General features: G+C 39.1%; 1 protein-coding gene across 4 annotated transcripts in view; it reads right to left on the minus strand.

Annotated features, from left to right (window-relative positions):
- tln1 (talin 1) overlaps positions 1-13,425 on the minus strand; it is a 261,880-nt gene that overhangs the window by 103,267 nt on the left and 145,188 nt on the right. For 3 of the 4 annotated variants that reach the window (XM_048541019.2, XM_059649048.1, XM_059649046.1), the window contains exons 12-19: positions 12,613-12,714; positions 10,847-10,923; positions 9,610-9,790; positions 6,300-6,413; positions 3,036-3,144; positions 1,285-1,493; positions 721-819; positions 553-609 (exon numbers count right to left, since the gene is read on the minus strand). In XM_048541019.2, the coding sequence (XP_048396976.1) occupies positions 553-609; positions 721-819; positions 1,285-1,493; positions 3,036-3,144; positions 6,300-6,413; positions 9,610-9,790; positions 10,847-10,923; positions 12,613-12,714 (948 nt within the window). The remainder of the gene's footprint in view (positions 1-552; positions 610-720; positions 820-1,284; positions 1,494-3,035; positions 3,145-6,299; positions 6,414-9,609; positions 9,791-10,846; positions 10,924-12,612; positions 12,715-13,425) is intronic. The other variant, XM_048541038.2, reaches the window with a different exon arrangement.

Consider the following 13,425-nt stretch of genomic DNA (forward strand, 5'->3'; position numbering starts at 1 on the left):
CTTGGCAAATCTCTTTCATTAAGGAAACATAGTTTTACCCTTATCACATTGTTATCAATATTTCAAACTGATCAGCTACAGTGGAAATATTTTCTTGACCGAAGACTGCAAGGAAAATAGCATAGCTTGGGAGAATCACCACTACTACAAGGCCCTGCCCATTATGTAACTACAATCCTACAGAATGCAACAGTTTACTGTTTTCATAGTCTCCATACCAACATGTTTCAATAACAGCAGTCTTTACATATGGCATGTGCACTTGTAAAATGAAGTACCTTGCTCAGCGAGTTCGAATCATTGAAGAATTCTGTCAATTTAGCATTGCCAAACAATGTTATTTTACCAGACACCAGTTTCAAACAATGCAGATGGAATATTTGCAAAGCAGTTTTATTTCGCATTTAAGTGAGGAAATTGCAATCCAATTTCCATTTGAATCAGTTAGTATAATTTGAGATTTAATGTTATTGACAATTTTGATTACATATTTAGACAAAAATTGCAGCAAATTGATTTATTCAATGGAAGGGCTCAATAAACTACAGTTACCGTTTTGAAAGCAACACCTGATATATTCCTGGTGTATTTTTGTGCACCTACAGAAAACTGTACAAAGGATTTATAAATTTTCAACAGAACGTTATCACATCAATAATTTAAATTACTAATGTTTGGTAAATGACATTTAAAATGATTCATTTAGAGGATAGTATTCACCTGGAACCGTGGATCTGCGTCACTTTCCCCAATCTGATGGAGAAGCTCACCACTTGTTTGACCAACAGTCCCAGCGGCAGTTAGCAGGACCTGGCGAGGCTGAAATGTAAAATATCAAATTCTAACTGTGGCAACTATTAACTTATTGACTTCAACCAAAAGGAGTGGTCTAACCATAGGGGCTGTTAGACATCCATACCGGCTTAACCTACCAATTTAGCATTTTGCAACGATTAGTGACTGAAATAAGCTACATTTTAAATAATTAATTGGGTAAATTTGATCAGAAGGCTGTAAATAATGAATTATCTTCTCTGCTTTACTTTTCTACCAGCAAGTAATAAATATATTGATTAGGAATTTGGATCAGTAAATATTCATAACATCCAAAAGTCCATTGCCAATCATATTTGATAACAAATGCCCAATACAATTTGCAAATTCTATTGAATTTTAAGGAACTTCAAGTTCAATTAGTTCTTGTACATCTGTCTAAAAAGGGAATAACAAATTTAGATTGGAAGGATAATTTATCCTAAGGTTGATGACAAGGAGACAATTTACTTCAGCAGAAGCTGGCTGAGCAGTCTTGAGTAACTCTGACACAGCACAAGCCAGATTCTTGGCTGCTTTCAGTAACTGTTGTCCATTTGCACCCTCATCCTCCATTAGGGCTGCCAGCAGTTTGACACCCTTTGACATCTCAGTTAAGTTTGAGGAGATTGTTGTCACGGCACATCCAACTGCTGTGTAGTCTGTATCAAGAGGGTCTCCTGTAAAAAAAAAACAGCATTATTTTAAAAACAACAAATAATTTAAAAACAACAATATAGTACTATAATTAGCACTTGGAGATAGTGAGAACTGCAGATGCTGGAGTCAGAGATAACAGTGTGAAGCTGGAGTAACACGACAGGCTGGCATCAGAGGAGCAGGAAAGTTGACGTTTTGAGTCGGGACCTTTTGTCAGAAAATGACCCGTGTTACTCCAGCTGCACACTTATCTACAATTAGCACTTGTTCAGTTTGATTTTTTGAGGTCAGTCTGAATTCTTCAGAAGTAATTGCCATATGCCCTCCTTTCTTGGTGGTGAGGGCTGGGGACAGGGTGGCAGGGGTGCACTGTAGCCCCAGGAGAGGTCATTCAAGCTTCCAGAACAAGAAATAGAATAGCAAGCATGGAAAGAGTCAAGAATCCAACTTCAGGCACAGCAGATAAGGGGTCAACTAGGCAAAGGAGGGGGCTGTCAACACAGGACCTTGGGTGCTGTACTTAAATGCACATGAAATAATGTAAATATATTTGGAACAAGGTAAACGAGCATGTACTATATCGTGGGTATTACGGAGACGTGGCTGCAAGTGGATCAGAGCTGGGAACTAAATATCCAAAGCATAGATGCACCATTGAAAGGCGAGGCAGACGCATAGCAAGGATGGGGTTGCCTTGTTAGCAAGAAGTGATACAGACTAAGAAAGTGTAGACTCTGTGTGGGTAGAGTAGAGGATTTACAAGGATTGACGGCTGTTGTGAAATGTGGGCCATCCTCCTAGCAGTAGTCAGGATGTGGGACAGAAAATTAATCAGGTGACAGAACAGACACTATTACAATAATCATTGGGGATTTCAATATGCAAGTAGACTGGGAAAATCAGGTTGGCAGCAGATGCCATGAAAAGGGATTTGCGAAATATCCACAAGATGGGTTTTTGGAACAGCTTGTGGTAGAGCCCATGAGGGAACAGGCAATTCTGGATTTGGTGATGTGCAATGAGGCAGATTTGATTAGGCGTCATAAGGTGAAGAAATTCCTTGGGGGTAATGACCAGAGTATGGTACAATTCACCCCGCAGTTTGGAGAGGAAGAATCAGCTGGAATCAGATGAAGTGGTGTTACAGTTGAGTAAAGGTAACCACAAAGATATGAGGGAGAAACTGGTCAGAGATGATAGGAAGGGGGCCAAGCAGAAAAGATAGCGGAGCAGCAATGGGAGGCAGTTCTGGGTGTAACGCAGAAAGCACAGCAGAAATTCATCCCAAAGGAAGAAGAAACATGCTGAAGAGAGAACAAGACAACAATCACTGACAAGAGAAATCTGGGAAAGCACAAAAGCAAAAAAAAAGCATACAACGTGTTGAAGATTGTTGGGAAACCGGAGGATTCTTTAAGACAAGCCTTTAAAAGCCAGCAGGGGACAAATCACAATTTTCTGATTCACACAGTATTAAAATGCTCACCAACGATCCTGATAAATGTGAGATTTCACTTCATCTTTTAAAAACACTGGAATAACACACTGTCTCTTCAACTGACCTGCAGTAAGGTTGACAACTGATGCTGTGCCTGCAGTAATGGCATCAACTTGTGAGTGGATCTCATGCTTGGATTCATCCATTTTATTTTTTCTCCATGCTTTTGAGGCCTATAACATGAAAACAAACTTCCCACATTAAAAATCAGAACCATATTACTTTGACACACTTAGGATTACACCTGCGAAATAATTATTATAATGCAATCAATTATTAGGTCTATAGGATTACCTGGATAACAGCATGCAAAGCAAGATCAACTTATTTATCAGAATATGGCCAGACTGGCAAACTGAAACATGACAAGCTTTTAGCTTATAGCACTGCACCTCCAGAAACAAAATGACAACCCCACGAGTGAATGATACAGACTCTCCAAAGTAAACCTGTGATCAGCACTCAATTATTTAAAATCTACATCGAAGACATGTTGATATTTAAATGTGATTTAAATGGGAAAGAGAATGTTTTCTACAATATATTAATCAATTTTATGTGGTGATTGAACTTCTATCAAACAGTACATTATCTCAAATGTTAGGGTTCATGCAATATTATTTAAAGTAAAAGATTTATTAATAAGGTAGTTACACCATTGTATCATTATTCCAGTAGGAGATTTTTAAGCTGTCAAAATTGTTAAAATATTAAAATGGCAATACATTCACTCAAATTATTTACAATTCACCAATGGTCATCCCAACATACCCCACTCTAAACGAGATATAATAGCAAAAGCTGGAAGAACAGCTTCTCATTTTTCACTTGGGAACCCTGCAGTGTTCAAAGCTTAAACAATGAACACAATAATTTTAGGGCATACCATCTTCCTCCAACCCCCACATACCAGACCTTGTCATCACATGGGCTACTACCATTGATTCTCCCAGGCTGACCATTATCCATTCCTTTGTTTGCCCAACTGCTTCCCCCCCCTCCCCCACCCCCCACCCCACCACCGACCTCTCTCTAAGCTCCATCTCCACCTATTGTTTGATCCTCTTCCTCCCTAGCCCTATCTTCAACATATATACCATGCTTTGTCCAGACTACAAATCAGTTCTGGGGTAGAGTGACCGGTCCTGAAATGTTAACTTTGCCTTCTCTCCACAGATGCTGCTAGACCTGCTGGGTTTTTTCAGCAATTTGCTTTAGTTTCAGGTTTCCAGCATCTGCAGTGTTTGTTTTTTTTGTTTTGTATATAACTGAAGCAGCTAACTTCACACTGGTTTACAAAAGTATAGCCATTAGAGATCCAAGAGTTGCTTAGATTAGAAAGGCTCTCTGTTCAGAATATTGTCCAGTTAAATTTCTTTTTGAAAATTATCGATCAAGACTGGAATCTTTAATATTGTCCCTGATTAACTGTTGAACATACCTATTAACATCAAGTTTTGCCTATGCACATACTTCCAAAAAATAATGCCCATATTAATTCAGTCAGATTTTGTCATCACGATTACACTCATTTATTCATTTTACTTAGCAGTCCTTCAAGCAGTTTATTAAAATTGACCCAATAATTCCCATCTCTCTGAAATCAAGGCCCTCACTTCCAGTAGCTTCTCATAAGGTCTGTTCAGAGGTTGAATTACCACACTAATTGCCTCAATTTCAGTTCAGATCAACCACAGAACTATCTTACTCCCCAAAATGCCAAACTTGTATTTCTGCTGTAGATAGGAATCGCATCACTTGAACTGAGTGTATCACTAGACACTAAATTGACTGGTAATGAGGATCATTAAATAAAAAATGATCAGCATTATACTTAAATAATCCACATGTTTATATTTAGAGTAGAGTATTGTAACCAAAACCAGCCCAGCCTGCCCCTGTCTCTGCCTCCCTAACCTGTTCTTCCTCTCACCCATCCCTTCCTCCCATCTCAAGCCGCACCTCCATTTCATACCTACTAACCTCATCCCACCTCCTTGACCTGTCCGTCTTCCCTGGACTGACCTATCCTCTCCCTACCTCCCCACCTATACTCTCCTCTCCACCTTCGGTCCGCCTCCCCCTCTCTCCCTATTTATTCCAGTTCCCTCCCCCCATCCCCCTCTCTGAAGGAGGATCTAGGCCCGAAACATCAGCTTTTGTGCTCCTGAGATGCTGCTTGGCCTGCTGTGTTCATCCAGCTCCACACTGTGTTATCTCACATGATATATAGGCATAGGACCCCTTAATCATCAGTCTTGACTTGAAGAGTTGAGACATTTTTACTTTACAAGCCTGGGGGCTTAAAGGGACTATCAGTGGCATTTTTTTTAAATTATGAGAGAAATGGGTATAAATTACCAAAGGAAGCATAATTTTCCTGCTTTGGCCTCAAATTTACCTCAGTTTTAAATGTCATAAAACTCATTCAATTTAATTTTCATTGTCAATTCAGAAATTCATTACAAGCACATTAAATCCAGTTGTTGTGGAATGCAGCACCACATTTTTTTTCCTGTTAAAGGTTGTTAACAACTTCTTTTGACTCAATGGATGATCGATGCACATAAAGATTCTTTTCTAATTAAGAATAGATACAATATGTCATCATGGTATGCACATTTCTTATCTTCACAGCAGTCATTCGAATTATTGAAAATTTCTGCAGCTCAAATTAATAAATTAACATTTGGTTCCCTCAGGCAACCAGCTATCTCTACATTCAGAACTGATATTCGGTTTTCCAAATGGGACAAAACTGGATCTTTTCATGAGTAGAATGTTCAACTACATGAGGAATAAATTAGCATTGAAGAAATTAACACTTTTAATTTCTATCAGTCGAATTAAGGCTGCATGCTGCAGATGTTTTGCAATTTTCCCTTTCTATGTGCTGCACAATTTATAATGTTGCCTCTAAACACTGACTTAAGATGGTCACAGACAAATGCTCAAGAAATTTCCTCCAAAGGGATGGAGGCTAGCTTTGAATTTGCTCTCGACACTTTGCACCATGACCTTAAGCATAGGTACTTTGCAATAAAGTAAATTCTAGCAATTTATAATTCTAATGTCCCTTAGGAAAACAAAAAATCCTTGAACTAGTAGTCACGATACTTCCACCAAGTGACCCAAAATTCAGTAATCCAGTGTTCTCAAAATGATGCCAGTGTGAGTTTTTCACATTCATTTTAAATTAGTTTCACTTGGCACATAGAACATAACAGCGCAGTACAGGCCCTTCTATGCACTTAAATATACAGAACAAGAAGTTACTAATAAAATATAAATATACAATGGTTCAGTGAATTAATCAGAATCAACATACAGCATCATGTCCAAGGGGCGGCAAGGCATCAACGTCATCCAGACTAGCTGTTGCTTGCTGCACAGCTTGCATGCTAGAATTAATAGTACCCAGGAGAGCTTGCTGTGCAGATGTCTAAAAAAGAAATTATAAAAACTGCAACTCAGTGACATCTAGTTAGGAAAACATTCATTCATTCTCAAAAGGCTACTGGCAATTTGCTATGGAATCTGCAGCACCCCAAATACTGCTTTAAAGCAGACAAGGTTTTGTTTCAAAGAGAATAGGTTTCTAAAATGTTCTTTGAATAAGGTCCAGTAATACCACCCAATAAAACATGCAGAACAGCTGAAGTGTTCACAAATAAACGCCTAAATTCAACACATACACATCTTTCACTAATATTCTCGAAATCTGGAATTAAAACCTGGTATTTCTTAGTCCTCCAACATGAGCATAAGAAGAATGCTATGTGCTACATAATTACAGCAAATTATTTCACCAAACAACTAACAGTAATCTCAGAGACTCCCATCATTTTCCAGTACACAGTGCTTCCCTGATTATCAACTCAATATGCTTCTGAGATGGATGGCAAACGTTTGGTACCTACTCAAGAACAGTTGAGTATTAGCCCGAAAACCATAAGGGTGACATTTCTCCCCCCTTTGCTTTGTGACGAAGAAATAGTTTTATTCCACGTTTTCAAACATAAAGGATTGGAGTTGCCTATGGAAACCAACCAACCCACCCAACCACTCTGCCTTGTTCAACTACTTTGTCAGGTTACTAGTTACTAGTAGGTGGCTTGAAGGCAACAAAAAGCCTGAAACTAACACACATTTTGGTTGCAAGAGGCCAACTACCCCACAACAAAAGCCAACCTCAGTCAACTTCCAGGCTCAGGGAATCATAGCATGGTGCTAACATTGTGTACTCGTAATCCAACGGACATAGGCAATAAATTAACACGTCTGGAATATGAAGCTAGATTCAGTAATGGTGCTGTAGAATCATTACTGTCTCTGGGAGAAGTCAGCATATGTTGCCCACACTTAGCAGTTCTTGATTTGAATGGATGGCTAGGCCATTTCAGGGCCTAAGCTCACATGGAGACCAGATTAAGTAAGGACAGTTTTCCTTCCTCATTACTGAGCCACATGAGTTTGTGCGACAACCAATGATAACTTCATAGTGCCTTTACCAAGACAATCTTTATATTCCAGATTTATTGAAATAATTTAAATTAAACTTAGATGTAGTGTCTCTTACAGATAGCACACTCTGCTAACGTCCACTGGTAATGAAAAAGGTGGATGTTTATTGTAGTGGGCATTGTGCAGACTAAATGGGCTACTGGCAAAAGTCAAAATTCTGACGTATTGTTGGAGCTGTACTCATCCAGATAAATAACGTTCTATCACATTTCTGGATTGTGTCTTATAGATGATGGACAGCCTTTGGGGAGGCAGGAGACAAATTACTCGCTACAGACTTCCCGGTCTCTGGTCGGTGCTTGTAGGCATAGTATTTGCATAATGGTGGAGCAGAGTTGTTTTTCAGACTGGAGGCCTGTGACCAGCGGTGTGCCACAAGAATCAGTGGTGGGTCCACTGCATTTTGTCATTCGTATAAAATGATGTGCATATCAATATCGGAGGTACTGTTACTAAGTTTTCAGATGATACAAAAATAATAGGTGCTGGAGGGGGCAGTGAAGACGACTATCTGAGTACAACGGGACCTTGATCAGATGGGCCAATCAGCCAAGCAGTGGAAGATGGAGTTTAATCTAGATAAACGTGAGGTGCCACAGTTTGGTATGGCAAATCAGGGCAGGACTAATTCACTTAATGGTAAAGGTCGCTGTGGAGTGCTGCTGATCAAAGAGACCTTGAAGTGCAGATTCACAGTTCCTTCAAAGTGGAGTTGCAGGTAGACAGGGAAGTGATGGCGGCATTTGGTATGCTTGTCTTTATCAGTCAGTGTATTGTGTACAGGACTTGGGATGTGATGTTGTGACTGTACAGGACATTGGTGACATTTGGAATACTGCATTCAATTCTGGTACAAAAGATGTTGTGAAACTTGAAATTATTCAGAAAAGATTTACACGGATGTTGCCAGGGTTGGAGGGTTTATGCTAAAGAGGGAGGCTGAACAGGCTGCAGCTATTTTCTTTGGAACAGAGACCAAGGGGTGACCTTATACAGGTTTATAAAATTATAAGGGACATGGATATGATGAATAATTAAAGGCCTTTTTCCCAGGGTATGGGAGCCCAAAAGTAGATGGCATAGGTTTAAGCTGAGAAGGAAAAGATTTAAAAAGGGACCCAAGGCCCAACATTACCACAGAGTGGCGTATGTATAGAATGAACTGCCACAGGAAGTGGAGGAGGCTGGTACAATTACAACATTTAAAAGGCGTCTAGATGAGTATATGAATAGGAGGAGTTTAGAGGGATAAGGACCAAATGCTGACAAACGTGACTAGATTAATTTAGGATATTTGGTCATGCTATATATCTCTATGACTGGTCCAGTGTCATCAATGGTAACCTGAAGGTAATAAAGTAGGGAATTTAATTCTTAATTGTCAATTATTCGTGAAAGGATGTGGCAAGAGGGCAGAGGTTCGATCGAATGTGATGGTTGTGGGATCAATTTGCTCTATCGCATGCCTCTTCTGTACTAGTACAACTGATGTGACTTTCCAAACGAGGGGGAACATTAGTCCAATCCTAGACAACAATGGTTACAATTAAATGACTGGTTGTGCATTAATGTGAAAAATCTATTGAACTATGTTGGTGTTAAAATGATTTCACATACAGGGTTTCTGCTTTAAAAACAGTCATTGGTTTAACAACATGCAAGTAAATCCAGAAAGTACAACTATCAGCCAGATATCTGAGTGGGTAGGTGGCATAAAGCACAAAGAACATTACAGCACAGGAACAGGCCCTTTGGCCCTCCAACCCTGTGCCGATCCAAATCCTCTATCGAAACCTGTTGCCTATTTTCCAAGGATCTGTATCTCTCTGCTCCCTGCCCATTCACGTATCTGACTAGATATATATCTTAAATGACGCTATCATGCCCGCCTCTACCACCTCTGCTGGCAACGTGTTCCAGGCACTCACCACCCTCTGCGTAAAGAACTTTCCACGCATATCTCCATTAAACGTTTCTCTCCTCAGGCAGTGGAGCAGAATTTAGAGGGGACCTGATTAATATGCACTAATTCTAAATGTTCTTGCAGCATATTTATGAGTGAATCCAGAGGCATAATAATTAAAATCTTCATTCATTTCAATATAATTTCTTACCAATGGAGGCATGTGTCCTCTGTGCATCTGCCCACTGGTCACCTGTTGTTGAGCTTGTGGCATTGTTCCAACCTGAAAACTCTCTGGACCCCCAGCTCCAGAACGCATAATTGCAGGTAATGCCACAGATCCATGCTCCACTTTTCCAGTTCTGTTAAACTGTTGCTGCATGATGGTAGACCTGCAAAAATAATAGTGCACATAAATAAATATTAATATATTATACCCAAGTCACATGAAGAAAATCAGAACTTTTTTTCCTATTCATTTGTGAGATGTGGGTGTCGCTGGCTGGCCAGTGTTTCTTGCCCATCCCTAGATTACATTATTCAAGCTGCTGCTTATTTTTCAACTATGGTTGCATTTATCATATTACACCATTTCATCATAAAGGAACGCAGGGATGTAGAAACAGAATTAAGCCTTTCAGCCCCTTTCAAGCCAGTTCTACTGTTTAACTCAATCACAGTAGATCTCTGCCTGAAATCTCTTTACAGATCTTTTTCATACTCTTCAGCACTATTATCTAATAAAGACCAATCAATCTCAGGCTTACAAGTTCCAATTGGCCAGTGTCAAATTCAACTTGGAAAAGGGAAGAGAGAGAAGTTTCACTATCTTGTCTGGGATAAAGTGCAGTGCTAAATGGGCGAGCATTCATTTTAGGACGTGGCTTCATTCTAGATTACTCTAGAGAAGATTGCTTCTCTGCATATTGTTTTAAGCAGTTTTGATGAGGTTATCCCACAACTGTCTTTTTTTTAAAATCAACCTGTTCAGAGATATTATTACACACCTTCGTACCCAGGCTTCCCAATTCAAGGGTAGGGACACTACTGTACTAGGGGATACACCCGCTCCACTGTCTATATTCAAGGAAATACATTCCAACTTATCCAACCCATTCCCATAATGTAACCATTTAAAATCAGATATTATTCAATGTCTTTTTCATGAGTAATGAACTGGCCATTGTTAAAAGGGATATTTCCTCACTTCACAGCTGAAGAGGTACAAAGTCTTAAGGTACAATTATAAATACTGGTAAGGCGAAGTAGAGGCGACATTTCTTCCTTAGAAAGATGCTATACCACTTTAGAAAGAATTTGGTCCTGACTACGTTATGAGCCTTGCTCCCAACTTCCTTTATCTGGATTGTGGACTAATATATTTATGTGAGTTTCATGGTTTTTTTTCTTAAAAAAGGGTCTTTTGCATGTTTTATTTTTGCACTCACTTCTTGGGAGACACAGAGTCCTCCAACATCGTTGATTCTTCATCACCCTCCAATCCAAAATGGTCTTTGCTTTTTTTCTGTGAAGAGGAAAATTGATTTATGTACATTGAAAGAAAAGCTCCCCAGTGTGCTCTTTACGAGCCCATTTGTTAAGTGGAAGACCCCATTCGAGAACCGACTAGCTTTCCACTCCAATTCCCACCAGTATAATTCTAGAACTCAGCAGCCAACTTTTACCACCATTTGGTCATTTAGTAGAGAAACACTTGATAGCATAATAAATGGAATGACCATAAAGGCTAAATCGCCCCACAAAAACGCTAAAATCAGGAGACATTCCAAGTGATTAGCCACTAAGGAATGAATTCACAAAACAGATTCTCAGTTCTGACTGATACATATTTTCATTAATAGTTAATAGTACATTATTTTCTCCATTACGCCTCATTCAACTTGACTTGAAAACAAATAGGATTTAACCTCTTGACAGCTGAGAACAGTAAACTATAAATTGTTATACTCGCGCTTAAAGGTACACTGTCAAAGATTCAGTAATGGAAGCAATATTCAAAATTATGTTATGTAAAATGGAGCACCATGCACATATAAAAACAGGCACTAACATTGTGCTCCTCCAGGTCTACAACGTGTTGTCTCTGACTCTAGCATCTGCCGTTCTTGTTATCACTAACATTCACTTGTTTTTCTTTCAGGATTTTCTTACTCAGTTAAGAAAGTGCTTTAAAACCACATTTCTATATTTGTTCTAAAGTCTTGTTTTTACTCAATCACTTTTAACCCTATACTATTTTAACATGAAGATCACTACAAATAAGAGTAAACCATCTGGCCCTCGGGTCAGCAAGCTTCTGTTTAACTTCACTTTTGTCCACTCCCCAAATCACATGATTCCCAGTGACACCAAAAATCTGTACATCTCAGCTTTAAGAATGCTCAGCAATGAAGCATTCCAACCCCATTGACGAGAATTCTAGAGACTGCTACCTTTCAGTGAAAAAGATTCTTCTCAGCAAGATCATGAGTGATTGGCCCGTTATCATGAGAATATGGCCATGTTTACCTTAAGACCATTCACAACCTTAACGTTTCAATAGGATTACCTTTATCATTTTTTTAGTTTCCAGAAAATACAGGGAATATTTACTCAGGCCCTCATCACAGGTCAATCTTCTACTTCCTAATTGAGTAAACCTGCACTGTACAATCTCCAACAATCTCAGTTCTAGGAATTACCAAGAGTAACTAGGAACAGAAATTCTGAACAATTTGACAATTTCCAGTTCAGTCGTGCCTCCCTTCTCCAACTCAAAATCAGCCCGAAGTGCAAACAAGTCTAAATAATTGGGTCAAAACCCTGGAATTCCCTCCCTAAGGGTATTGTGGGTCAACACACAGCACGTGAACCCCAGCAGTTCATGAAGCAGCTCACCACCACCTTTTCAAGGGCAATTAGGGCAGGCCAGCCAGCGGCACCCATATCCCTTGAATGAATGTTTTGTAAAAATGCCTCCTAAGCCTCCATGTACTTAAACAGTTTCATGATACACACATGTTTCTGGCATACCTCTGAGGATTCGCAATGATTATACTGACGTATTTTATAGCTTTGTTGTAATAGAAAATCCAAATATTGTCAAATTTTGGCATCCGTGCCTGTGCCTATACTAAAGTGGAATGTTGTGAAAAATCTGAACATCCTTGCAAATAAAAGGGCTGACAACCATGGAAGAAATTTACTGGAATACCTTTTTCAGAATGATATCAATGTATCCAGCAATAAGCTGTGCAATTTGCTCTCCTTCAGTTGTCTGAACTGAATAGTAACCATCCTGATAGTCACCAAAATCCTGCATAGAGGAAAAGTAGAAAAAAATTTCTTAGATTATCACAAAACTCAAAATATTGAAATTTAGCCTCAATTTATTACTTTTCACAAATCCCTCTTTTGCATTTCCTCCTTCAGTTTGTAGTGGCTCAGTGACAGTACATTGTCCAACTCAGAAGGTTTAAACTCACACCCTAGGACTCAAACACATAATCTAAAATGATTCATCAGTGCAGTCATGTGATTTTAGAAGACACCCTCAGAGCAAGTGCTGAGCCAAAGCCCTGTCTGCTCATTCCGGATGCAAGCGTCCCACATTGCGACTTGAAGAACAGTAAAGGATAGTCAGTGTGATGGGTTAAAGAACAAGTCTTATCAACAAAAAAAAGTGGATTGTAATCAATTGCTGTTTTTAAGGGCTCACGGTATGCCATTTGCCTACATCATAGTCATTGAGCTTCAAAAAAGCAGTTAGTTGATTGTGAGATGCTTTAGAAACTCATTAGTTCTCACTTTACAGTAGATGATGTAAAATTTTATGATTTTTGCTTGGCTAGCATCTGCTTGTGAAGCTTGATGTCTTTTCCTTAACTTGTAGTTCTTCCAAAGCAGCCAAAGAACACAAAACCTCGACATGAGTTTGAAAAAATATTATTCTTAAACCAATAGCACAAAAATTAAATGACTGGATAATTTAATCTCCAATTGCATTTCAACAAGCTACATTGTCTTG

Source organism: Stegostoma tigrinum, chromosome 1, assembly GCF_030684315.1.
Source record: "Stegostoma tigrinum isolate sSteTig4 chromosome 1, sSteTig4.hap1, whole genome shotgun sequence".
NCBI lineage: Eukaryota > Metazoa > Chordata > Chondrichthyes > Orectolobiformes > Stegostomatidae > Stegostoma > Stegostoma tigrinum.